Source organism: Candoia aspera, chromosome 1 (assembly GCF_035149785.1).
Source record: "Candoia aspera isolate rCanAsp1 chromosome 1, rCanAsp1.hap2, whole genome shotgun sequence".
NCBI lineage: Eukaryota > Metazoa > Chordata > Lepidosauria > Squamata > Boidae > Candoia > Candoia aspera.
In genome coordinates, this window is record NC_086153.1 from 174,761,122 (window position 1) to 174,787,773 (window position 26,652).

At 38.1% G+C, this 26,652-nt stretch overlaps 1 protein-coding gene across 1 annotated transcript in view; it reads right to left on the reverse strand.

Moving 5' to 3' along the window:
• The window catches only part of PARD3B (par-3 family cell polarity regulator beta), a 569,932-nt gene that overhangs the window by 304,878 nt on the left and 238,402 nt on the right, over positions 1–26,652 (reverse strand). Inside the window, exons 13-15 of the mRNA XM_063317964.1 lie at positions 16,265–16,397; positions 9,344–9,431; positions 7,620–7,735 (exon numbers count right to left, since the gene is read on the reverse strand). Coding sequence (XP_063174034.1) covers positions 7,620–7,735; positions 9,344–9,431; positions 16,265–16,397 — 337 coding nt within the window. The remainder of the gene's footprint in view (positions 1–7,619; positions 7,736–9,343; positions 9,432–16,264; positions 16,398–26,652) is intronic.

A 26,652-nucleotide genomic window follows, 5' to 3' on the forward strand; every position in this document is an offset into this window, starting at 1 on the left:
TTCATAGCCAGGGGGTTGCTGCATGTATAATTTGTGATCTAAATCTCCATAGAGAAATGTAGTTTGAATGTCATAGTGGTTAACTGACATTCCCTTGAGTGCAGCAACTTTTAACAGTAATCTAATTGATTCACCTTTAGTAACTGGTGCAAAAGTCTTGTCAAAGTCTAAATCTTTCCTTTGAGTGAACCCTTTTGCAACCAACCTTGCTTTATATTTTTGGATTTTGCCATCAGCATCCCTTTTCAGTTTGAAAACCCACCTACAACCCAGACAGCGTTCATTGGGAGGTAGATTTACCAGTTTCCATCTTTTATTTTCTTTCAAGGATGCTAATTCCTGTTGCATGGCAGAATGCCAATTTTGTGCAATCTCAGGTGGTAAAGCATTCACTTGTTCTAAAGACTCAGGTTCTGTGAATATGTGAAAAGCCTTTACTGTTTCAGCCTGAAAACGTGATGGAGGAATGCCTTTATTACTCCTCTGAGATCTGCGAGGTAATACAGGGCTTAAATTTTGACTCCTATCACTTTCCTGAGAAGCATCTGTCTCATCAGACAGATCTTCAGTTTGCTTTTCTGGTTTAATGTCCTCATCAGGCAAAAGATCACCATCAGCAAGTCCTTGCCGTTCTCTTGTGGTGGTCAGATCAACTGGAGAGCTAGAATTTAATCTCCCCCAGTTTTGTTCAGCAAAAGAAGCGCTTTTGCTAATTATTAATTTCTCTCCCATTATGAACCTGTAGCTCCTCTGGCTTTGTTCATAGCCAACAAAGATGGCTTTCTTTGTTGTGGGGCCTCCTTTCCTTCTCTGCTGTTTTGGAATGTGAACCCATGCAGTGCTACCAAACACTCTAAGATGGCTTACCTTTGGTTTCACACCATAAAACAAATGGAATGGAGTATCCTGAATCACAGAGTTATACAATCTGTTTTGTACATAAGTGGCAGTAGATATGGCCTCTCCCCAGTACTTAAAAGATAATTGTGAATCTTTAATCATGCATTCCATCGCATTTTGCAAGGTTCTGCCCTTTCTTTCAGCAACACCATTTTGCTGAGGGGTGTACGGGTTAGAAAGAATTTGTTCTATCCCCTTTTCCACTAGGAACCTTCTGAATTTGTGAGAAAGGTATTCTCCTCCTCTATCACATTGGAGTGCAGATACAGGTCTAGGGAATTTTCCATTTGCCCATGTCACAAAACTTTTAAATTTCTCAAATGCCTCATCTTTATGTTTTAAGATGTAGATAAATGTGTATCTTGAGAAATCATCAATGATGGTCATTGCATACCTTGCTTGTCCAAGACTTGGAGCAAAAGGACCAATAATGTCAGAGTGTACAATTTCCAAAGGTCTAGTTGTAACTCTGTCACTGTGCTTACTCACAGGAGCTTTTAGTGTTTTGCATTCTTTGCAAACTACACAGTCTAAGTATTTATCACAGGGTTTTATCTTTAGGTCAGCACACAGCTGTGGCATTTGTGCTATATACTTGAAATTAGCATGACCAAATCTCCTGTGCATCAGGTGTACACATTGGTCATGATATGGCGTGTTGCCAACTGCAGCCTTGCAGCTTGGCTTCCTTGCATTTTGCACAATGTACAAGGAGTCTTTTAACATACCAGTAGCACACAATTTCCCATTTTTACGTATCTCACAACCATTTTTCTTAAATGTTATGATATACCCTGTTGCAGCCAATTGTGCCACAGATAAAAGGTTTGATTGTAAATTTGGCACATACAACACACCTTTTACAGTTTCTCCTAAGCAGGATAAATACAAGTCACCTTGTCCCATAATTTTGGTTACAGACCCATCAGCCAAAGATACACTGTCTTTCAGTTTTAGACAGTGACACAAAAGAGCTTTTACAATTACATAAATGACAATTGGCCCCAGAATCTAACACCCATACATCAGAATTACCCTTCTCAGCAACCTGTGCAATTTGGGTTGTCTGAAGAGCCTTCTTCTGTGTTGCCCTTGTGTTCTTCTTCCCTGTCTTTCTACTCTTGGGTCTCATGGCACAGTCTCTTTGCAAATGTCCAGCTGAACCACAAGTGAAGCATTGCTGGCTGGCTAGCGCTGTGGCCTCAGGTTCCTTTCCCTTCTTTTCCCTCATTTTCTGGTATTGCAGCTTTCCAGAAGAGATGGGGGGGGGATCTTTCCTCTCTCTTCTCCCATTCAGTGAGTAAGCGCTGTGTAACATACGATGGGGTGAGGTCTGCTTCAGGCATATCCTCCAGGGTACAAATCAGCGTGTCCCACGTTGCATTTAGTGAGGACAGGAGGATATATGATTTTGTGAGAGGTGTAAATTCCATCCCTCTCTCCTGCAACTCAACAAACAGCTGCTGAATAAAATGCACGTGCTCAGGAAGGCTATCTCCTTCTGCAAGGTAGGCTCTGTACAGCTTTTTCGTCAGAGTAACTTTACTCCCTGCTGTTGCCTTTACATATAAGTCTCTCAAAGCGTCCCAAAGTTGCTTTGCAGACTGCATGCCTCGCACGTGGACTAGCTGATTGTCCTCAACTCCCAAGATAATGGTGGCTCTAGCCCGCTCATCCTGTCTCAGCCATTCAGCACTGGGATTTTGGGGGGTTTGCTCACCAATTGGCAGCCAAAGATTCTCTCTGCGAAGATACATCTCCATCTTCAGGGCCCAATTCAAATAGTTGGTCTCTGATAGGCGCTCCAGAGGCATCGCTGAGGGCTGGGAGGTAGCCATGGCTTCTTCCTTCTTTTGCAAGTCACCTCAGCTGGCTTCTTTGTCCTGTAGACCGGCAGTTGCTGGAAAAACTCCAGGTGGCTCCAAAGAAAATCTTCACAGGTCTTTGCTACCTGCCTTTAAATTGTGCATGAGGTGTGGAGCTGATCTCTCTTTTCTCTCTGGGTTTTACTGGGCTTACTGGGTTGCTCACTGGGCCCATAACCTGTTGGCAGAATGCTGGGAAAGCCTTTAGCCCAGGAGAGATCAGAAAAGTCACACACACCAGGCATATCTATAAAAATAATTTATTTACAAAAAGCAAAACAAAAGCAAAACATATTTAAAGGACTTAGCTCTCATTGAGAGCAAGCCTGGCTTGCTACATATCGGCAGAGAGAAAAAAGAGGAAGTAAGAAACAAGTCCGGGCAGGTTTCCTCCCCCCAGGCAATTTGCATGAAGCACGTGAGAGGAGACAATCAAATACAACCTCCTCATCCGGCCAAAATGATTAGGTACAATAGCAGTCTTAATCGTTAGTAGGAAAACCTCAACACCTTTCACCTTCAGCTGGTGTCCCAAATATAACCATTCCTGAAGCATGCAGGCTTGCCAGACTGACCTAAGTGCTTGGCACCTCAAGGGGCTGCCACTGAAGAGCCTTCAAAAGCTAGTTAGTTCAGAACGTGGGAACTAGGGTTTTGACTAGCTCTAAAAGATCTGAGCACAGAATTCAACAGGCTGCAGTGGTTGACAGTGTGTTTCTGGATGCTGTTTTGTTTTTTGTTTTAATTTTAAAACCCTAAGCTTCTTGGGACAAAGTGCTGAAAAGACCATCTGCTCCTGTAAGAGTCTGCCCAGTCTGTAAGGACAGCTTGAGTGGCTTCCCTGTGAGTTCCCACATCTTCTGCGAAGCCAGTCAGTCACCACGCTGAAGCTGGCTGCTCCCATTTTCTGGAATTTCTTGCCACCTGAAACTTTTCAGATACTGTATAAGTTAAGATTTAGTTTTTCTTCTACCATTTGCTGGCTTTATTTAGTTGATGGTCTGACTGGTTCTCACCCTTCTGACTGAGGGGTATTTTAAATAGATTCATTATTTTATTTCAGTTATGCTTTTTTAAATGTAGATTGCATTCAAATTCTGTTTTTAATTATGCTACTAATTGTTTTAAATGACTTATAAGAAAAACGAGCTAAAATATGTCAAATATATAAATGAAACATGTGAACTGCCTTTCTTTTACAACCAAGTTTGTGATCCAGCCAGTATTTGTGGGCAGGAATTCTAGTACTTAAGTGCCCTTTTTATTTTGGACTCCGAAGAATTTAGAGAGGAAGCAACAATTGTGAAGAAATGTTTGATCTGCTGAGGATGCAGGCTGGTTTTCGCTAACTCTAAGAGTCACCGATCCACCTCCCAGCTGCACTTCATGTGCCACACAAGCACCAGGGTTTCTGCACCAAGAACTCTCAGAATCCTATCCCCATGAATCAGACAAGATGGAGAGCCAAATTATGACCAAGATGGAGAATAATCTCAAACTAGATGTTAAAAATAGGAGACAAGTGATTGAAGGTTATTCCACCTAAAACTTTCTTCCAAACTGAAAAGTAAGGATCAACTGAAGAGATTTGCTAGGCAAACTTTTTTCTCATGCACATTTCATTTTGTTCTGTTTAACAGTGAAAAAAATCATTACAAATATTCATCTGTAGTGATGTAGACTAGTCATGTATTTATCAACTAAGCATGAGTTTGTCAAATGCTCAAGAATGAGGAAAGCTTTACCTCTTGGCCTGTATGTCACCACACAGTTCCACATGAGGGGCATATTCATGTGGATATACTTCTGGATAGTACCAAATTCCAAGGGCACAGTCCCTTAATTCCTACATCAAAAGTAGTTTCATCAGGCAAGAGGCAAGTTCACCATGGTGTGAGATGACAAGGCCATTCAGTCTGGATAACTGTACTGAACTATTTTTCTCCGGTGATGAAATATTAAATTCATCTTTTTCTCACTCCAAGTTTGCTAATAGAACGAAATTAGAATGAAAACAAGTGTTTTCTTACAACATTCAGTAGTACATTAGCACCCACCTTCTCCAAGCCCCCCTCTTTAATTGAATGAAATTAATTAAAAACAGAATTTAATTAGATATATCAAGTTTTAATTGCAAGTCATTAATTGCAACAAAAAAACTCTGAAAATGAAGTCAAGGAGCTAGTAAAGAAAAAGAAGCAATGGTTTTGGCAGAAATACTACATTTAAAAATAAGAATGCTGCTTGCACATGACTAGCAACTGACTTTCCATTACTGCAGTTTAAATTATGGGAGAGAAAACATTTAAATATAGTGGTCCTCTCACTTTTGCAGCATACTAGAAACATGCCAGCAGACAAATTCTTGATTATATTTCCTTTGTTTTGTCCTATTCCTCACCTGAAAAGTTCTCAGTATCAGAGAAACAATTCTGAATGGCCTGCTGACTGCTCCAAATCATTGCACAACCTTTTCTACCCTGAAGTTCCAAAAAGGAATTGTCACTGGATTTATAGGAAAATACAGAACCACTTTTCAGTGAGAGGTTTATCTCTGACCTAAGGAAGGGACGATGGCGCTATCCCAGATGCTTCTGAAACGATCACGAAAAAATATAAAAAATGAAACCACATATATTAAAAGGATCTTTACTAAAATTATACCCTCCCTCCCTTCCTCCCTTATCAGACAGGACCCACATTTCCAAAGCACTGCAAAAGACTAAAGCCATGTGTTACCAAACAATAGCAGCCTTGTTCTAAGTAATTTCATACAGGTTCTTTTCCAGATTTTTTAAAATATGTATATCTTGCCTTTCTATGAGGTTGGGGAAACAAAATATTTATCCAAACACTTTATCTAACAAAATATAATATAAAAAAATAAGGAAAAATTCACCCTCATGAGAGTTTTGCCATAGTTTTCTAGCCAATTAAAAAAAGACTGTACATACATGAGAAGGCCATGCAGCTTCTCCTCCTATGTTAAATAGCCAGTGCGATGTACTGTTTGGAAGGACCCAAGATATTTATATCACGAGTCAATCAATTTGGCTGTTCATCTATCATAGTTGATGTATTAGAAGAGCAGATAATTTATTGGGAAGGGAAGTAAATATATATTCTATCTCTAAATGTTCAGATGATTCTTCTCTTTAAGTTTCTGGGATGAGAATTTTTTTTTTTTTTTTTTGCAAGATAAACATTTGCAAAATTCATAAAATTCAAGGAAATGAACAACAAAGAACAATGCATGTCTTTGGCAAATACTATGTGAATGGTTTTGAAAATCTGAAAGATCTTTTGTGGCCAACTACTCTGAACTGTCTGTCATTTTCTTGTTTAGTATTTATCTTTAGACCTGTTGAGCAGAAAAATAAGGACATACACTTAGCTCTGTCATTTAAAGTCCTAAATTGTAGAGGAAAATAGCTTTTCTTCCTTTATAATCAAGCATCTTCAATTCATGTTCTCTGAAAGCTTTGATTACTGGAAGCAATGCCTATATAGTGAATGGAAAGCTTGGTAAGGCACAGTTGGCAATGGAACCCACAGACCATAAGCTCTTCATGGAAGTAAAGCTATCGTACGGGAATGTATTAGCGTAACAGTTACACAGTAAGCAGTCACCCATTTTAATCAGAATACTGAATCAGATACAGTTATTTCTATCCTGCAATTTGAGCAATTTCATGTATTGTGGAAAACCTTGTTGCCCATATCATTTCTGTAACATCTCTGCCACTTGTAGAAACTGTCTAAACATTCTGTAAACTCAAACCCAGGAGCCGTATTTTAAGCTATGTCTCATCTTCACATTAACATATTCTCTGCGTTAGGATGATTTCCAACTGACATTGAAAGCACCAAGCTCTGGGGTTAGCAATAGGTATGACGTGCTCAATTGCAAGACAGATGCTGATGGGCTACAAAATACAAGGCCAAGCTGAAATACCCACCTGTGCAGTAACTGTGCATGAAAGATCTGTCACCTTTCTTCAGAGAAAGCAATTTCAGATGAAATTGTTATATGCTGTGCCAAGACTGTGGAAATTATTTTCTACCACAGTTCAATACAGTCGGCACAGCTCTGACTGCTAGCAAGGCACAATGTTGACACCAATGATGTGCCTTTAAAAGTGAGCTGAGCAGTTGCTGTTGTTTTAGTATTATTATTTTACTGTTGATTGGAAAATGGCTTCCTATTTTAATAGTAACCCTAAATGGCTAGAAGAAAACTTCTCTATTAGCTTAAGTCAACAGTAACAGAGAAACCGGCAACTTTCCTGCATTAGAATCTTACCCCAATTTTCTTGGATGATGATGTTGATGATGATGATGATTGTTACTGATGTTAGTGATGGCCTACAGTGCATATCATTAGCATATTTGTTTTCTCCCCATTTCCTAGGCAATATTTTAAATGGAGAAGCAAAATGTTCTAAGGCATCACAATGAATAAAATATTGGAGTTGCTGAGCTTTTCAAAATTTGTATGTAAACACATTTAAAATCTGCATTAACAAAGTAAGGTGCTTTTATCAGACATTAAGAGTAGAATGCCTTAGTTCACAGATTACTACATAAACCAAATACTGGGTTCAAATATTGCACCAAATAATAAATCAAACAAATCATATTATGATTTAGTACAATATGGACCCCATTCAATCTCTACAGTTATATACATTTGTATCTAAACAACAACATAGTACTGCAAGGACAGATTTTTTTTTCCATCCAATTTTCTGCCAAATTTGGCTTCTCATAATAACTTTTCTTATGAATTAGATGTACTTAAGAAACAAAACAAGGGAATATACTGTATGGTGAAGCTAAACATCCACTTCTTACCAAGGTCCATGCTTTTGGAGGCTTTCAGATTAATCGATTCCGTCTGCTTGGCCAGTGTCAAAGATCTGAAGTTGATGTGCTGATCTGGCAAAAGAACTTCTGAACCTGCTATTATGCTGTTGAAAGAAAGAAATCATACCAGGGTTGTGGGGTGGGGTAGGGAACCAGAAGCACTGACTCAAAATCAAACGTAGTAATTGAACTCGATACAATATAATGCATTTTCCCTCCTGAGCTATTATAAGCCATTCAAGTTTTTCGAATGAGTTATTGCCTACATTAAATCTAAATTTACTTTGGGTAACTATCACTGGACCCAAAGGTATTGGTTTGACCTTGTCTGCCCACTTTGTCATTATTTCAGTCACTAATAAGGCATATTAACAAAGTGCATTAATTTAAGTATTAAAACAAAGAAAAAGTGTGCTATCATCTAACTATCATCAGGTTAATTTGTTTTCAATTAGACAAAACTCCTAGATGCTCTATAATGTACTCAAGCTTAAGATAAAAAATGTGAATATGCTGTTGAGAACACTTAGATATCAAAAATGCTTTCCAGGGAAATCAAGACCTAACTTAATCATTTCACCTTTCAAATGAAAAGATCAAAGGCATGGTCCAATGTATGTAAACATAAGTCTTTCCACAGAATCCCTCTATCTTTAGCCCTGCTCCCAAACTTTGCCAAAAAAGGGTACTCCAATCCTTCTGACCAGATCTGGAGGTCTAATGATGAACTCCTATGGGGAAGGATGACTGATCTCTTTTGATTCTGCTAATGGAAAATTTCCATCACTGCAAGAGGACTATTAGATTCCAGCCAGTATTTGATCCACAAAACCATATGCTGAAAATTACATATTTCCAAAAATTTTCATACTGAAATTTTACTGATGTTCAGTCATATACTGTATATTTGTGTGAATTATTTGTGTGAATTATATGCTCAAAAACTGTCTCAAAGAAACACTTCAATTCTCTAGTCAATTCCTTCTGAGGGAAGAGGGAAACTGGATAAAAACTGGAGATTTTGAAATATCTTGCCAATTAGAAATGAGAACATGTGATAGAGAAAACTCTGGCAAGAAATTGCACATAACACTGTATGTAGGCTTCCCAGTCCTTCCATCTTATCTGTGGTTTGATTTAATCAGGTTTGCAACATAACCAATTTTTAACCAGTTTCCAATCCTATTCAGAATGTTGATAAAGAATCTTTTTAATCATAATCAGAGTGGATAGTACGGATGGGAGAGGGGCAATTGTTCTAACAAGGGACAATTCTATTTAATGGAATTGCAAATCCCATATGAACACAAGAATGCCCCCCTCATACTCAGTGAAATATAAAATTGCAAAATGCCCCCAAATGAAAACTTGTGCTAATTTTTATAGGTGCAAATAATTACTACTAGTAAAAAAATTACTAGAGTGAGCCATAGCAATTCAACAGATGATTTGTTTGGTTTAAACTTTGGAGATTTAACAGTTCAGTTTTGACTGGCCTGTTTCTTCCTATCCATTGGGGATAATGATATCTAAGTGCTGTGAGTATAAGTAAAAAAAAAATCATAATAGATTTGGAAGATTAAAAAGGCTGAACATCAGAGCATATGTTTTGGTACAAATGAATTATAAAGCAAAACTATTTTTTGCATAACACAAAGGAAATGCATTGCTATTACTAGATATGAAATCAACAATAGTAAACATCTTCAGACCTATGATTATAATCTGTGAACAGCTTCTCACTAGGATGTGGAGGCAAAGAGGGTGGAACTTCAATTTCAACCATGCCACTTTCAAGCTCTGAAATTAAAGGGAAAAAATAAACAATGGTAAAAACAATTATATTTGTTTGCTGGCCAAAGAACTGAACTGGCAAGCAGCATCTCTCTTGAAGTAGCAGCAAATTTATACAAATCTCCAAACTAGCTAGACTAGAATTAAAATTACACCAAGCAAAAAATACTTCCCCCTTAGGATTTCAACAGACCTGATTCCTTTTTGCCCATGTATAATTAAAGATAAACACACTGAAATTCTCCTTATGATGAAAAATGAAAGTTCTATGTTGATTTTAGTAATTTCATTGGATATTCTCTTCCCCACATCTATGCTTATGCTAAGACTTAAATAAAACATTCTGTGGGTGGGTAGATGCTGTATCAAGTATGCTGCCACATAGTTAAGCTGTGTATCAGTTCTATTTTGATATCTACAAATTGTTATGTATTAGAAAACAAATAAATAATACATATCTAGCAAAACTGCAGGAAGCAAACAATGAAAGCATACTCTGCAATTTCCTATAACATTCTTAATCTGAATCTTGGCTTAATGTATCAACTATGTGCAAAATTACTCTTTCATGTTGTTGTTGTCTGAAATGTACATGACATGGACGTTCTTTAGTTCCTCCCAAAGTAAGAGAAAAACCATTTGCAAGTTAAGAGAAGAAAAGCATAATGAATTCTGCATTGACTTCCTACCCCATTGAGAGCTGGGAATCTTACTAACTAATAGATGCTTTTAATGCAGGAAGTATTGGGGGGGGGGAGTTGGGGGGGGAGAGAGATCTGAATAAATTAATATCATGCACATGATTATCTCAATCTAAGCACTAAGAGACAAAATAAAAAAGTCTGACCCTCTCAAACAAATTATGAAAGATTGAGTAACTGAAATTTTTATTATAGCCCAAAGCCAGCAACTTAAAACATCCTACACACATTGAAATGTCCAGACAATAAAGAGATAACGATATAACTGTGGAAAATTTGGTTTACCAGTTGTGCTGGCAACCCCTACATGCTGTTGCACAAAATTTTGCTACCTCCTGAGTTCCAGCAGACCATCTGTCTGCAAGTAGAAGGGTAAGCAGAAATTCATTAGTGCAATCTGGGAAGCATGCTAACAGGGTTGCAATATGATTACTGGGTATATCCCTACAAAATTGGAGTATAACAGGACATACCCAACTGCTTTGCCCACCCCTGAGCCACAAAGGGAGGTGAGCATCCTATAGGGGGTCCTTTTAATCTGTCTTTCTGCAGAGCAAATGCAAGGACAGTAAATTGCTCTGTGGTGGTTAGGCTATATGCCTCTGAGGTAACTTATGCACATATAGACACCATTCTCATCGTGGGAGGAAGGGTTCAAACATGCCTTTGTCTTAAAACAATAGTTTAAAACAGTATAGTGGATACTAGCTAGAGGAGGCAGAGACATGCAGTCCATCTCCCTTTAAAATTTAAGAAGGGGTTTCCACCACTCCCCATCCCAAAATAAGAACTGCTTTCCCATATGGGGGAATCAGTTTTTCCAGTTAAAGACTCATGTATGCACAAGCCCTTTTGTTAAACCGAGGCATGTGTTTACGGCTTCCCACTTCTTCCCCCTTTAGGGCTAAGTAGTTGTACCTCCCCCTACAGAACCTCATTTGAGAAGGCATGATTAGAGGAGGTAGAGGAGTAGCTATTGAGAAGGAGTGCAAAAGCTGAGTTAAGCTTTGCTGGTCAACTGCATGGAGATTAGATATCAGGAATATGCCCACTCCTCCCAGGGTAGCAGTGGTCCTACCAGCTGTCACTAAAGCAGGACCTAGTACTGGTGAAAGGGCTTTTGCAGAAGAGGAAGGAGTCATGCCAAATCTTTGCACAGTCAGCCACTCCTCTTTGTTAGCATCCCAGAGACTGAGACTGAGGGTCAGGAAGAAGAGAATCCCTCAGCTGCTGCTGCTGCTGCTAGAGAGTCAGATGAGTCCACAGGAAACAAGCCACCATCAAAGTGAGCATGCTGTGGGACTAAGGGCAGCACAGTACAGGTATACATCAAGCTTGACCCACTCTATGCTGCTTACAACCACAGAAAAGCTGTTGGGTCATCAGAGGCAAGGATACAAAATTGGTTGGGACATTCTGGATGCTTAAACAAACTCTCAGGCCTAATCTAAGCATCCTTCCCAGCTCTGGTATCAAGAGGCAAACTAGTAGTAAGGCACTTGCTGTCAAGAAGCACTGGGTGAAGCAGCGTTAGGGGGATAAGTGTTAAAGTTGTCCAAAGGTATCAGATATCGACATGAGCTCAGATGATGGTTCTGGATGCCCAGCCATTTAATATGGTGGAGAATGTTGGATTTTAATGCCTCCTCTATCTGATTGTTCCTGACTATCCATTTCACTATCATTAGGAAGCAGGGTGGACCTTCCCTGTATCACTAACGCACAGCAAGACACTCTAAATTATATCTCCTTAGCACCCAGGAGGCAGCTTATGGTCAAAGCAGTCTCTGGACTCAAGCCATTCTTATTTTTTATTTTTAAATTTTTATTCAGTCTATAAACAACTGCCCATCTCACCAAAGTGACCCTGGATGGCAAACAAGTTTAAAAACAACAATAAAAATAACCATAAGAAAATGAATTACACATAATGAAAACAGAAAATGGCTACCAAGAGTAATACCTCCAAACAACCACACGGGCTCTGCTAAGTTCTGACCCCTGTGACCTCTTTGGAAGAAAACTCTTAAGCACAGCCACAATGACCCAGATTCTGCTGTTCATTCTTTTCTGTTAAATGACTAGTGATGCTTTTTTCCCCATCCCAGTTTTTACGAAGAATGTTTTAATTTTTGTTAATCATCGCTTTCTCCAATCTTACTGCAAATTAGCTGGCTTGTGTTAATTAGCATGAACTGTCATTCATCTATTCATGTGGCCCTGGGGGGCAAAACAAGGAAGTGAGGGGCCAGTCCCAAGTTCTCGTAGTTTTCTATGGCAGGAACACTCAATACCCTTTGAGTTTTGTTCCACTGGAATGCCAGCAGGTTAAAATGTCCTGTTGGAATATTTGGAATAGTGCTTTTTTTTAGGCTTGAAGCAACTTGTATTTTCAGAAATTGTAAAAAGTATAAGCATAATTTAAAACTTTTGGATGAATTCAGCTATCCCATTATTCTGATCCTTCTTTATTAAAATGGTTATTCCCTAATTGGGGTATTTCTCAAATTATTTAATAACTTTCATGGAATATCCACATTGTATTGTATTCCCAAGACTCTTTTGTTTTCTCAAATGCTAGAAAGTCAACTTTTTCATACATTTCCATTAACATACAGAAAAGGAACATTATCTCCACAAGTGATACTTTCTCGCCACTCTGTCTTTTATAAAATACAGGGATTTGCTTGGACATTGATGTATCAAAAATGTGAAATGACTTGGCATGCATTTATTATAACCTTTTCTGTGAATACCATGAAAGGCTATTATTTTTATATTTATCATGAAAACACTTACTAGAAATTTTGTCAAAAATGAGAGATATTTTGCTGTGACGGAATAACTCTAAAATGTGATGTTCTACAAATGGATTTTTTTTTCTTGTGAAAATGATAGTGGAAACAGTGACAATAGAAACAATGGTAGGGATCAAAGATAGATTGCTCAGGCAAATAGGATTGCCTGCATGCATAAATAAATCCAAATCAATGACATTCAGGAACATAACTTTACTCTGATGAAACTGTAGCTGGAAAAGGCTGTGCATATAAAATTAAGACTGCAATCTGTAATTGTCTTAACTTGATAGATTAATCAACCTTGATAGTTGATTAATTAGTAGGGAGCAATTGCAATCAGTAGTGCTGCACATTAAAGGTCCACTTGTTTATTTTTTAAGGCTATAGTATTTCAGTACTCATAGGTTAAATTGAAATAAAAATTGAAGAAGAAAAATCATCCATTTTAAATAGCAGTTCCAACCTTCCCATGCTTATGGCACTCAGATCCAAATCATACCAGGCACTAATAAGTGAAAAGTATCCGCATACTGAGGACAAACGAAGATTTGCAGATATGCAAAAACCAAGACTAAATAAACAAATAAAAACCCACAAAAAAAATTAAAAATAAAATGCATCTGAACCCCTCTCCCAAGCCACTACATAATGACTGAGTTGCACAACATGCTCATTGGCATCAAATTCTGGAAGTAGAAAATAAGAATAACTCAAGACTGATGGAAAACTGCACAGGATCACTCTACCACTCTTCAGCACTTTGATTCAGGATACCACTTTGATACAATATGCCCAGCAGTACTTTTAAAGGTAAATTGTAAATTATCTTATTTTGAATTTACCTTTAAATTTTAAAAAACTTCTTATTTGAGATATTTAGGCAGATGGTTACTTGCTTTAACATCACAAAGGCCAGTTATGATGATAGTAACCTATACAATAAAAGGTATTCATTAATTAACTTGGTAAGTGAAGATAATAAAATAAATTGCTTATCTGACTATCCTCCCTAAAATGATGGAATCTTTCAAATTATATACAGTCATTTTAAGAATCAGTATATTGGGTCATTAGAATGGAAACCTGTTACTTAGCCACAGAAATGACAGGTTTGTTGACAACTTCATAGTTTTCAGGGGGACATTAGAAATCCTCTGATGAGGCAGATTCCAGTAATCTTTCAGCAGCAGAAATGTGAAATTGCTGGCACTGAAGTAAGACTTCTTTGAAGAGGTTGTACGAAACAAATGCTGACTCTGCACCACAGCTTGGCAGAGGAACAAACTGAGGACCTCGGGGTAGCAAGTATTAGATTATTCATATAAAAATAGACTGAAGGTTGACATTTCAATATTGGATTTTTAAGTATTTCTTCTAATAATGATAGGCAAAGCAAAATTATTTTAAAGAAGCGTCTCTTAATCTTTTCCCAAGAATATTAGATTTTTAAAAAGCCAAAGTAAATTGGCAGAAAGCCAGCATTTATAGAGATACATGAGAAATGAGAAGAACATAAATGAACCACTTCAGTTTTCTACCAGAACAAATACAGTGTAATGTGTTCCAAATTAATACCAATAGGTCTCAGTATCTAACAATGAAGCTGTGATCAGTTCCTCCCAATCCTATTTCTTCATATAAACAAAAAGCCTATAAAGTACCTATTATACTTGGGATTAATTCTTCAATAACCACTCACCGGTTTGTTTTTGTTTTTTTTTAATAACCATTAGTTCATTTTTTTACATTACTCTACTCAGTCAAGCTTTCTCGACTCCTGCAGCAGAAAACAGCTCTCTTCTATTCTGCACTGCATGGGGGTACAAGCTTTTACTCCGATCCCACTCAAGTTTTAAAGCTGTGGGTTTGTCCTCATGTGCGTGTGCTCCTTCACACTCCCATTCACATCACCTCTCAAGTACTTACACACATGAACACATCATGCTTCTACACAATACATGTTGTATAACTGCTCTTGTCCACACACCATCCAGTGAATCTAACAAGTGGCTCAGAGAAACAAAGTGGTTTCCTCCCTTCTCAAATGTCCTGCTAGAAGATCGGTGGGTTCCCACTGTTGGAATCCAGTGATTTTGAGCTTGGTCACTAGAAGATGGATAGAAAGACAATCCTCTTTCCTCACTGATTCTCAATATCTAGGAAACCAGCAGCTTAATAAACTGTCACTTGGAGATGGCATAGCTTCCTTCCACTTCCTCCTTGGAGCAAAGTTGTTGGAAAGATAGAGGATGCCTTCTCCTGTTTTGATCATGAGTTTTGCTATGCAGTTGCTCCAACTTTTTATCTACTCCGGTAGGATACTTTATCATCAATATGTTACAAAGCCACTTCTCTATCAAAGTTTGTAATATCTGTAGAAAATTTGATGAATGTTATTTATTTTTATATAACTACTATAGGTCACCATACAAAATTCATGGAAATGATCAATTTATTAAGCTGTCACTGTGTTATTTACAGGCTATGCTCACAAAACATATAGTAAGCACTTTATTTCAAGAATGTATTTCTTGGCAAAGCAAAACTAATGACTAGCTGTTTGTTTCCATACTTGTTTTCAGTTACAAAATTTTTATCCCATAATTCTTTTTTGCCCATTTTAATCTGATTTTCATCATTTATATTAAAGATTACTATTCCTGATACCCTACTAGCTAACTTATGCCAGATGTTCCTTTAGTTGACCTTCAGTGTGTCCCTTCACATTTTGCAGTACCTACTGGATAAGTAACCTGTTTCTTCAAGTGTACTGTCACTCTCTCTCTCAGTGTTTTAGAGATCAGATCTACTTGAAACCTAAGTCAGCAGTTAAGACAACATGTCCATACACTCTTTAGTAAGTTATTTTTTAAAAAAGTAGAACCTCTAAAGATTAAGAACGAAAATTAAGACAATTTTTATCATTCAAAACAGCTACAATATTCAAAATGCCATTTAAAACAAGTAATTACAAATATATCAATACAACAATAGAAAAACTACATACATCTGAACCTCTTATCTAAGTTTAGAAACAATGGAATTATTTAAGATTTGTAGAAAATAAGTACTGAAATTGTAATTTGTATGTCTAACTTTGCTTTATATCTATCTATTTGTGTGTAGCAATAAGCTGGAACCTATTTAAAGCTGGAATTTGTGCCAAGAAACCAATTCATGAAGTCTGAGTCAGCTCTTCCACCATTTGTGAAATCTTCAGATCTTTTACAGTCTGCACTTTAATTAATCATTTTTTAGGTTGTTGTGAGTTTCTGAAAATCATACAGTGGCCCCAAAAAGTTAAAAACAAAAGTCAAGCCCAATGCATAGTGCTTACCTTTTAACCTCTCCTGTGGGCAATATGTTACAAAACACTGTACAGCAGCATCACTATGCTTAGGAGTGCTTGCAAAATTAATATTCCCTTCAACTTCTGGTTTTGGAAATAAAGTATCAGGTTCCTTATATTCCTAGAACAAAATAAAATAATATCTATTAATATAACACTTCAGTGTTTTACAGCAACCCTCCAGAAGTTGCTGACCTATAACTTCAAGAAGCTCTCACCACTGTCCATGCTGGTTGAAGCTTCTGAAAACTGTAGTTCAGTAGCTTCTGGTGAGCTACAAGTCCCCAGTGTCTGATGTAAAACAATGCTCTGGTAGTTGACAATGATCCATAAAGGTATATAATGTAATAAATTGGGCTGTCTTTAAGGTACAACACAACTTTTTATCAGTCTCTCTTGGAGACCACCCAATCTATGCATTGTTTCCAAAATGTTTATTCTACGTTGTGAACACTCAAACCTTACTATAGACAGACCTGCCTTTAAAATAGTCCTATATTAACAAGAAATTGCAACTGGAACTAACTCCTATGATTTGACCTACTAGGACTGGAATGAGCAATGTGCTTGTGATTAAGAGCCACACCTGCATGCAGATGACACTGAGGGCTATTGGAGACATGGCCAATAGCATTATGTCACTAGAATGGGTGGGGGCCAGAACTTTAGCTCTTGGGGAAGAGTTTGGATAGTTAGCATACAAGGTAAGTATCTTTTCCAAAATGATAAAAATGGATGAATGCATGGGGAGGACTTCAAGGGAGGGATTAAGGGATGAGACAGATGTATTGCAGCTCACAAAGGAACAGAGCACCTACTTTTCCCCTTAACCTCCGTCCCCCATCGATCAAAGCTTTTGTAGCCACCCATTCCAAGAGTGTTTTGGGAAAACGTGTGTGCAGCTGTCCACCCATGAATTGCCTATCCCTAGGCTTGTACAAGCTCTCAGTGATCACACCCTTCAGCTGATTTGGAGCAGAACTGGTTGGCAAACTGCACTAAGAAGTACTCCTGCATGAGTGTCAGTCTTAAGCTCTCCGCTCAGATTTGGAAGCTTTGAGTGAAGCATGAAGACAAACTATCTTTTGTTATCACCTCTGTCAACACTCCAGGCAAATTCAAGTTAGCCACCTCCATATAACTGAACAGTATCATTCTGAGATATAAAATGACATCTAAGAGATGACCACTGGATGAAGCAGCATTGAATTCCTTGCCCAAATATCCCCCATCTTTTGAAATCTATAAATGAGACCTGGGCAAGGAGTTTAGGCTTTGCCTTCTGACAATACAGTATCTTTTTCCTGATGACTATGGGTGTTCTTGGTGAATATCTTTGTGTATTCATTTAGTCTGTCATCATTTGTTTCGGTGTGCTCTCGCTCTTAATTAACTATCAGTTGCCTTTAATGGCAACATCTGATTGGCCAGATAACACTCGCCATGGCTATTATGATAACTAATTTTTTAAAAAAGGACTTAAAAGGGAATAGAGCAGCAGCATGCAGGAGAAACAATGGCACAAAACATTCACATAATTCTTTTGAGAAGGGGTTATTTTTATGGTGGTGGTGGGTTTAAAAATGAACACCAGTGAATATTTAGTGAGGACTCATATTATAGCATGAAAGGCAAACTGCATGGTAAGATCTCTTATGACCACAACTGGCTTCCCATTATTACTCCATCTGTGAAGGCAGCTTGTAGTCTTGTCAAGACAAGAAAAAACTGTGCCAATGGTAATTTTTTGACAGCCAGCTGGTTCCCTTCTCTCAGTGGCTGCCACATATGTGCTGTAATGAATGCACACCAGAATGGCTTTGGAAACAAATGGCATACCCTTAAATCATATGCCAATGTATTTAGCTTTATAAAGTTTTTATTTTTCACATCAATAACCATTCCAAATTTCTTCTGACATTTTTGTTGTAAAAATAAACAACTTACTAAGTGGAATTAAAATATTAATTTAAAATATAGATTAACTGTTCTTAATTTTCACAGATTAGCTGTAAAAAAATCCTATTTCCACAATGATTAAAAGCACATTTCCTTCTTTTAAAACTATTTACAAAGCATTGGTAAATTGGGCTTTGTTTCCACAACTGATATCAAGGATGGATGGATGGATGGATGGATGGGATGTATATCTAGCATTCGGAGTACAATGATAGTTGATTAAAACTATCATTAAAAATTGGGCTACAGTCTAGGGCCCTCTGAAATCAATTGGGCAACTTAATTGTCTGCTAACTCAGGGTTTTTCAACCTTCCTCTGGCTGTGGAACCAACTATGTGACTTGGGATGTAAAGCTCAGATCTTCATGTCTCTTTTGGGCTTTCTACTATAGGGAGAATAAGGACCTCAGGGGAAAAGCAAGTTAAAAGGTAAAGTTTAGTCTGAAATGGAATAATTTTTTTTTTTGCTATCCTAACCCTTCATTTTTGTGAAAAGAAAGAAGTTTACACAAAGCACAAAAACAAACAAAGATAAGATTCCAGGTTCAAGTTTGAAACAAGGCCTATAAACAATTCATTGCCTAGTATCTGTTCAGATGCCGAAAAAAGCAGTAATAAGTCAAGTGATGTTTACAATAAGTAAAAAGCTTAGCATCAAGTGCAACTGGGCCTGGCCTCTAATGTACATGTCAGACAACAATCTGGATGCCACATTTTGTGCGTGGCTGTCTATTCTGAACCTTCCTCACAATATTAATATATGTCTGTTTAGGGACTAGAAAAAGAAGAAAATCCCATTGTCCCTTTACATCTTTTTAAAGCGATAGCTATTTTTTGTTTGTTTTTTCTCATGAAGACTCTTTTTCCTTCTCTCAGGATACTCTCTATAAGCTGAGAAAGCCAGTCTCATGGGTTCATGGGAATTGATCCAACAGACAGTATACAAGTACCTTCTTGTGATTTTTTTTCTCTTTTTTATTAGCATGATAAGGCAAATTAGTACTTTCATTCTGGGGCATGTAAAGCAATGTAGACAGTATTTCATTTCAGCAGCTAAACAACAGCTAAACAAACCAGTTCCTCCCCCCTGCCCCCTTTCCTGCTTCCCTAAGGCCATTCTGATAAGTGGTAGTGCTAGAGAAGTAGCAATAAAGCAATAAAACATAAGCTTGATTTATGGGTGTCTGTCTAAGCATTTCAAAGTTAAACATCTCTCTACAGGATACATGTGCAGCCTTCAATGGTAGCAAATGCATGCACTGCTATATCTAGATTCCCTTCCTACTGAGAATTAAGAGGTTTAGTTATGCTGGTCAGCAGTTTCTCTCAGGCTGGTGTGATGTAGTCTTCCTCTCTTCTTTGTTGGGAAGAAAGGTCCCAGCACGCAACTTCAGGGGTGTCTTGGGCCCTTCTGGATCATTCAGTGGTCTTCACTAGGGCAACACTGCCTAGTTCACTTCAGGATGGCTAGTCATTCTCCTACTTTAACCATATTTTTATATTACAGAGGAAGAAATGATCAGCAAATCTCGTTCAGGACTCCAAGAGCAGAACATGCATAAGATATGGATGCCACATCCAGGATGCTGTAGTAGCTCCCCAGAAGATCAGCAAGGAGTTAATGGTATGGATCCCTTTTTCCCTTCCACATACAAGAAATACCCATGGAGAAAGGTTTATTTAGTTGACTAAAGCAACCTGTATTTGTGTATTGCAGATTTCTCCATATGTGCGATTAAAAGAAGTTGCCAAGGGGAGGGGACAAAAAAGCTGCCTACTAATAGCAGTGTTTTCATAAACCCTGGTAGATGGTTGCATGTCTAGGTTCCTGATTAGATATGTCATCAGACCATCCCCAGATGCTGTCTACTAGACTGTGTTCTTTGGTCTAAAATATTCTTCGCAGAGGTTCCACTGTCTAAAGTTATGATCAAGTCACTGATAAGATGGACTACCAAGCCATCTCTAGGTATTACCATTCATACTCCCTGTCCATTAAGAAAAATATTAAAGAGGTGGTAAATGATCCCAGAGAGTTTGAACCTCATCGTACACCCAGAATCCTAGAGAGTACTACACAATTCAGGGGGTCCACCTGCTGCCATTCTTGGGGTACCTGGCTTGCTGAAGGGATGTGGTTCATGACTGGTCACCGGGATTGCCAACACAGATGCAAAAATCCAGATGACCACTAGGTGACAGCAAGAAGTTAGTGTTTTCTATTTCTTTGGTGTTAAAGTGGTTGTGTCATGAGTACTGATGGCAAGCAGGAGGGGGCCTCTATCCAAGGGGGAAAACGCATGCATAGTACTGAGGAATTAAGCAGCCATTCAAAGAGACACAGATCAGACCCGCCTTAACTTTTGGGGATTATCTGTCTGGGTTTTCCCACGCTTCTTCAGTTTGTTAGGATTCTGCCTTATGTAGCAGTAATAAACACTAGAGATCTACTCCTCAGCGTGATTCCTGACTGTTAGGACATCAATCCTAACAAACTGAAGAAGCGTGGGAAAACCCAGACAGATAAACCCCAAAAGTTAAGGCGGGTCTGATCTGTGTCTCTTTGAATAGCTGCTTAATTCCTCAGTACTACGCATGTGTTTTCCCCCCTGGATAGAGGCCCCCTCCTGCTCGCCATCAGTACTCATGACAGGTTGTCTAGATTTTTTAGCTCTAATCTGATAGTTCTGCCATGGACAAAAGGTTCAGGAGTATAGGACCCAAACCAAATGGAACAATTTTCAAATCAAGATAAGTTATCCCAGCGTTCATCTGGAGTAAGTGCCATGGTATTAGAGCTTGGCCAGGAGAATCGTTTTAGTAACTCTACCTCTTAGGTTTTGTATCAGATTTTAAAGAGCCAACATTCCTTACTCTCAGTGTTCGTTCCTTCAAAATATGTAAGTAAGAAGATTAGAGCCTGGAAGGTAATGTTCTTTCAGGTCTTCTGGGTGGATCTAAGTTATAGGGTTGGGGCATCTTCCTGAACTTTTATGGGACAAACTATGGAATATGGGATGCAGTGCTCCAATATTCAAAGCATCAAGTATGATTCAACGTCCTTCTCAGAGCTGTTGTTACTCCAGTAGATTACTCTAATAGATCTTGGACCTACGTCATGACAGTGTGATTATGTGCCACCAAGTTGCTGTCAACTCTTAGATTCCTTCTTTTCGCTCTTTATATTATTTCCCCCTGGAAATCTGATTCCTTCTTTTGTCTTGCAATATGGCTGCTATTATGAAGGTCTCCAGGTCTGTTTTGTTGTTCGTTTTTATGGTTTTGTTCTTATCAATATTTGTAATTGTTATTCAACTTTTTTAATTTCTTTTTTTAATCATATTTATTTTTCAGATCAGAATTCTGCTGCTCCAGTTTAGGTATATTGCTGTCTTTTCTTTAAACACGCACCCACCCAAAGTATAATTTAAATAATCTGCTAAAATGCTCATTCAGGTAATTCCATTGTCAACACTAGTGATGTCCTAGTAATGGAATGGCCTGTGCCTCAGTTTAAGCCTATTACCTTTGTGATTGATGCCTCTGAACTTTATTTTTCCTTTCACATACTTTAAATATCTCTATTCACTGGATTCTTTGTTCATCAAGTTTAATTTTGTTGTAAACTATATGTCTCATGTATTTAATGTATTTTATTTACTTATTTTAACATAATTATATTTATAATATATATTTATCTAATATATGATCTCTTTATCTAATTGGTATACAAATACTCTGGTATTCCACCAGTTTTCCTCTTAAAACCCCACTCCCTTGTGCTATTTTTCCTGACCCATTTCTCCTGTAGTTTGTTGTAAGTAGAGTTATCTTCCTTTAAATATCCCAGCACTTCCTTATCTCACTCCAAAGCATTATGAATAACTCATTTTTATCTCCTGCATTTTCCTCTTGAAGTTCAACTGGTCTTTTTTCTTCCTAATCCTAAGTGATTTATTGAATTATTTGCTTTTCCTTCTTCCCTACTCTCCAGGTTGCAGTTTTGCTTTTCCCCTCCTTCTTTGTCTTGTGACATATTTTTGAGAGTTCCAGTAATCGGAGACTTAAAAATGTCTGTACAATTTTACCTGCATATGAGGCATATACTGTATTGAGAATATTTGCCAGTAAGAATATAGTCCTGCACTGGAAACAGATTGTCAAACTAATTTTCAACCAAATCCCCCTTTTCTCATTCTCCCTCTTCGACCAGTCCTTGTGAGAGCTTGACCCAGCATTATTACACTCCTGATCTAGACTAGCAGGAGTGGGGATACTCTACCGCAGTTTACTGCAAATCCTATTATAAGGAAATCACTCATATTTTATTTATTTATTTATATTTCAAATTTTGTCACTGCCCAGGAACTATGGGCGGTTTACAATATACATATAGTGGCTATTTAAGTAGCATATTAAAGTTTATATTAATAATCAATAAGGCATTTTTACCCAGTACAGCATCTCAACTTTAAAAAAAATATCTGTAAGCTTACTGTATGTCCTTTACACTACAATTTGTAATTATTTTCTGGGGTTCTGAATACACCGAAGGGCAAGCTTGAAGCAAATGCAGATACCTCGTAAGGAGGTAGTTTTAAATTAACAGCAATGGAATGAAAATCTGCTTTTTTAAGCTCTCTGATAAACAACCATATCAATAGCTCAATAACTGATCAGTATACTGCCTAATTAGGGTACTCAGTTAGCAAAACAGAACTGTCATGAAAAGATTCCATTAGTGTCCCAGCCAGTAAAAAAATAATGGATTTTTAAACATACCCTGCTGTACCGAGCTGCAGTAGGGAGAAAAGGAGTTCAAGCAGGAGAAGGAACAGGTCATGGCTCCTTTTGCTATAGTTTTTAGCTCCAAATGGAATTACAATTGAACTGCAAGACTATCTTATAAAAATTAATGTTTAAAATGAGTTAGATTCAGTAAGGTGCTCCTTGGGTATTCCACAAGGCATGTGGAAAAAGTACTGTAAATTGCATTTCATACCATTTCATAAGTGTACTCATAATACATATACGCACACTGATTCACACAAGACTGAGGAAGTTGTAAAACTTGTGAAAAGATGAACTGAAGATCATAGCTCATATTTCAGCCATTAGCAGGACCCTAAATGAAAGTGACTGTTTACCAAAGAAATACATGCTTTTCTTTGCAATTTGGGAACGTTTTGTTTTTCATGGACAGCATGAAAAATAAGCACATAATTCCTGTTACTGTTTTACAGAAAGAAAGAATTAAAACAATCTGTACTGTGCTTTCTCATTTATGTTTTAACACAAAGGCCAAGCAAAGAGGATATAGCCTGTTTGGATCCCAAAGCTCTACTGGAAATTATATTCTTCTCAGGGCCTCTAAACTGCCAGCTCCATGTCCCTTTCCGTAAATCCTACTTTCATATCCAGTGGCTGGGAATGACTGCTCCCTTTTTCCTTTTGTAGTGACTGATAATTATCCCCTGAGATAATGGGACTTTGGCTCAGGAAGCAAACTAAAGACCAAGATCTTGGTGCCATCTGGTATGCCAGGAGTTTGGATAGAGCCATCTGTCACCTGAGCCACTATATTTGCGATACTGGATTCCATACTGAATCCATCACAAGGCAAGGATTGAGCAGCGGGCAGGTGCTAGACTTCCAGAAGTAGGCTGACCATATTTCCTTCACACAAAAACAGGACATTGGGATGGCAAAATGGGACGCAGTTAAACGGAGGCGGCAGCAGGCTGGCGAAGTGCAGGAGGGCTGAAGGTGGCAGCGAGCTGGGGCAGAAGAACAGGAATGGAGCAGTCTAGTGAACGGTTGTCCCCAGCAACCTGTTCCTCTCTGGCACGCCCTTTTATTTTATTTTCTTCCTGCCGTTTTGGCCTGAGAGCCAATTGGCTTCTTTTCTACTGGGCGTGTTTTTCTGACTGTCTTCCACTGCACTGATTGGCGGCAGCGACTCTTCCTCTTGCTCACCGCCAGTCAGCTGTTCCTGAGGTTCCTGCTCTAGGTTTCCCACCGGATTGAGAACTACTGTCAATGGGTAAGTCAGCCTCCTTTTCAATTTCAATTTCAATTTTTTCCTGCTTTTCCCAATAAGGGCTCCAACATTTTTTTAAAAACGGGACAAAATTGACATTTATATTTAAATGACAGGACGGTCAGGAAATTTAAAAAAACAGGACTGTCTCATTCAAAACGGTACGTATGGTCAGCCTATCCAGAAGTGGTGTGAAAACTTCGGTTGTGTTCAGGTAATTATATTCATTATCTCAGTCAAAAAAGTTCATTATACAGAGTTTACACCTAGGAAGCACTCAGATGTCAGAACAAATCAACATTAAATAAAAATATTATGGACTTCCAGTGGGGACATGGCTGACTGAACAGCTGTGCTCACGAGTGCTGCAGGGAGACCCGACAATGCCAGATTTTGGGGAGGGGCTCAGGCTGGCTTTTTCTGATGCCCTAGAGCGTTTTCATAGACAGAAAATGCTCAGAATATCCCATTTGTACTCCTGAACATCGCCTTGCAGCCAGAAGATCGTGAACAGTGTTAGCACTAATCCAGTAAGATACGACAGGATCCGGGGACACCATCATTTCCAGACCACGCTGTAGCCTTAAAGGGACACTGGGTTGAGCCACTCCATTTCTAAATCGCCCAATTTATATATTTTTTAAAGTTTATGTACCCCAAGAGAGGCTCTCTACAGCAAGAAGAAGCAAATTCTCTTGGTGCTTATTGTTATTTCTGGAGTAATTTTAAAACCTTTTTTTTAATCTTTGGATTATTTCCATCTAAACATTAAGGAGAAATGAGAATAAATAATCATCTCCCCGCTACTATTTTTGTATTTAATTTGAAGGATTTAACATTTTCCTACATATCGAATCTGCCATTTTGAGTGTTTAGCTTTCTGTTCACTTTCCTTGGAGGCCGCAGCTGCAGGTTAGCATACTTTCCCTTTTGTCACTATCACCCAATAACTCTCAGAAGATTTTCATTAACCCATTAGCTCCTATCTGCGCTAGCCAAGTATCCAGGGGGTGCCATAATCTACTGCCTGAAACATGGAAGAGTTTAAGGAGAATTTCTCAGAGTTTCGTTCTGAGCTCTCTTGTGAGTTGGTCTCTAGTGTTTATTGAATGCTCTAGTAGATAGAAAATCCTGCCAAATTGAAAGAGCGTGGGAAACCCACACAGATTGTCATGAGTATTGATGGTGAACAGGAGGGCCCCCCATCCAAGGGGGAAAACGCATGCGTAGTACTGAGGAATTAAGCAGCCATTCAAAGACACAGATCAGACCCGCCTTAGCTTTCGGGGTTTATCTGTCTGGGTTTTCCCACGCTTCTTCAGTTTGTTAGGATTTTCTGTCTTATGTAGCAGTAATAAACACTGGAGACCTACTCCTCGTCTCAGCGTGATTTCTGACTATTAGGACACAGATAAACCCAAAACTCAAGGCAGGTCTGCTCTGAGTTTCTTTGAAGGAAAGTTCAAAGCCTCTAAACTCTGCATGCGTTTTCCCCCCTGGATAGGGGCCCCCTCCTGCTCACCATCAGTACTCATGACAGTCAAGCTATTCTGCAAGATATTCAGGATATTGCAGAAAATATCAGTTTTAAAATGCGTCAGCTGGCTGAGGACATTCTGGAGGAAGAGGAAGAGTTCAATCAAGATGGAGATGCTTTTACTGACAGTGAGATTGGAGTCTTCGAGGAAATGCCAGGCAACGAATACACTTTGGTGTTGAAGGGGTTAAGACAGCTCAACTTACAAGATACTGATGGGCTTGTTTTTCTGAGGAAATGTTTTGGGAAAGAAATGGCTCTATTCTGTGGGAGGTTTTCTGCTGAGAAGTCTGAGTTCCTATGAAAGGCAGCTGGGCTGTTTGATTTCTGTATGAAAAAAACCTTGTGTGTAATATGGAGACAAGTAAACGTTCTGGTTTATTTTGAGGTGGGATAAGAAATTAAGAATATGTATATGGACTGATATTAAGGCTTGTATTATTCTATTTTTTTTAATGATTTGGATTAAGATTTATTCCATTGCTTTTAAAGTTTGTTTGATCTTTTAAGATTTATAAGATATAATAAGTGTTTAGTTTTAGGTTTAATAGGGTTAAGATTGTTATAGTATTATTAAGTATAAAAGTAGGCAATTTAAATGTTTTTATAATTTGATTTTTATTATAGTGGTCAGAAATATATAGAATGGTAGGAAGGAAATATTTAGAAAAATGGGTTTTTTGGGGGGGGAGTTGATTTGGAGATTTATATATTTGTTTATTTTTTATATATATAAGGGGCAGGAGCAATTGTCTTTAGTGATTTTTATAATGTGCTAATGGAATGATTTATGGAAATAACGTGATCTTGGTTAGATCTAGAGTAAGGGATTAATTATGA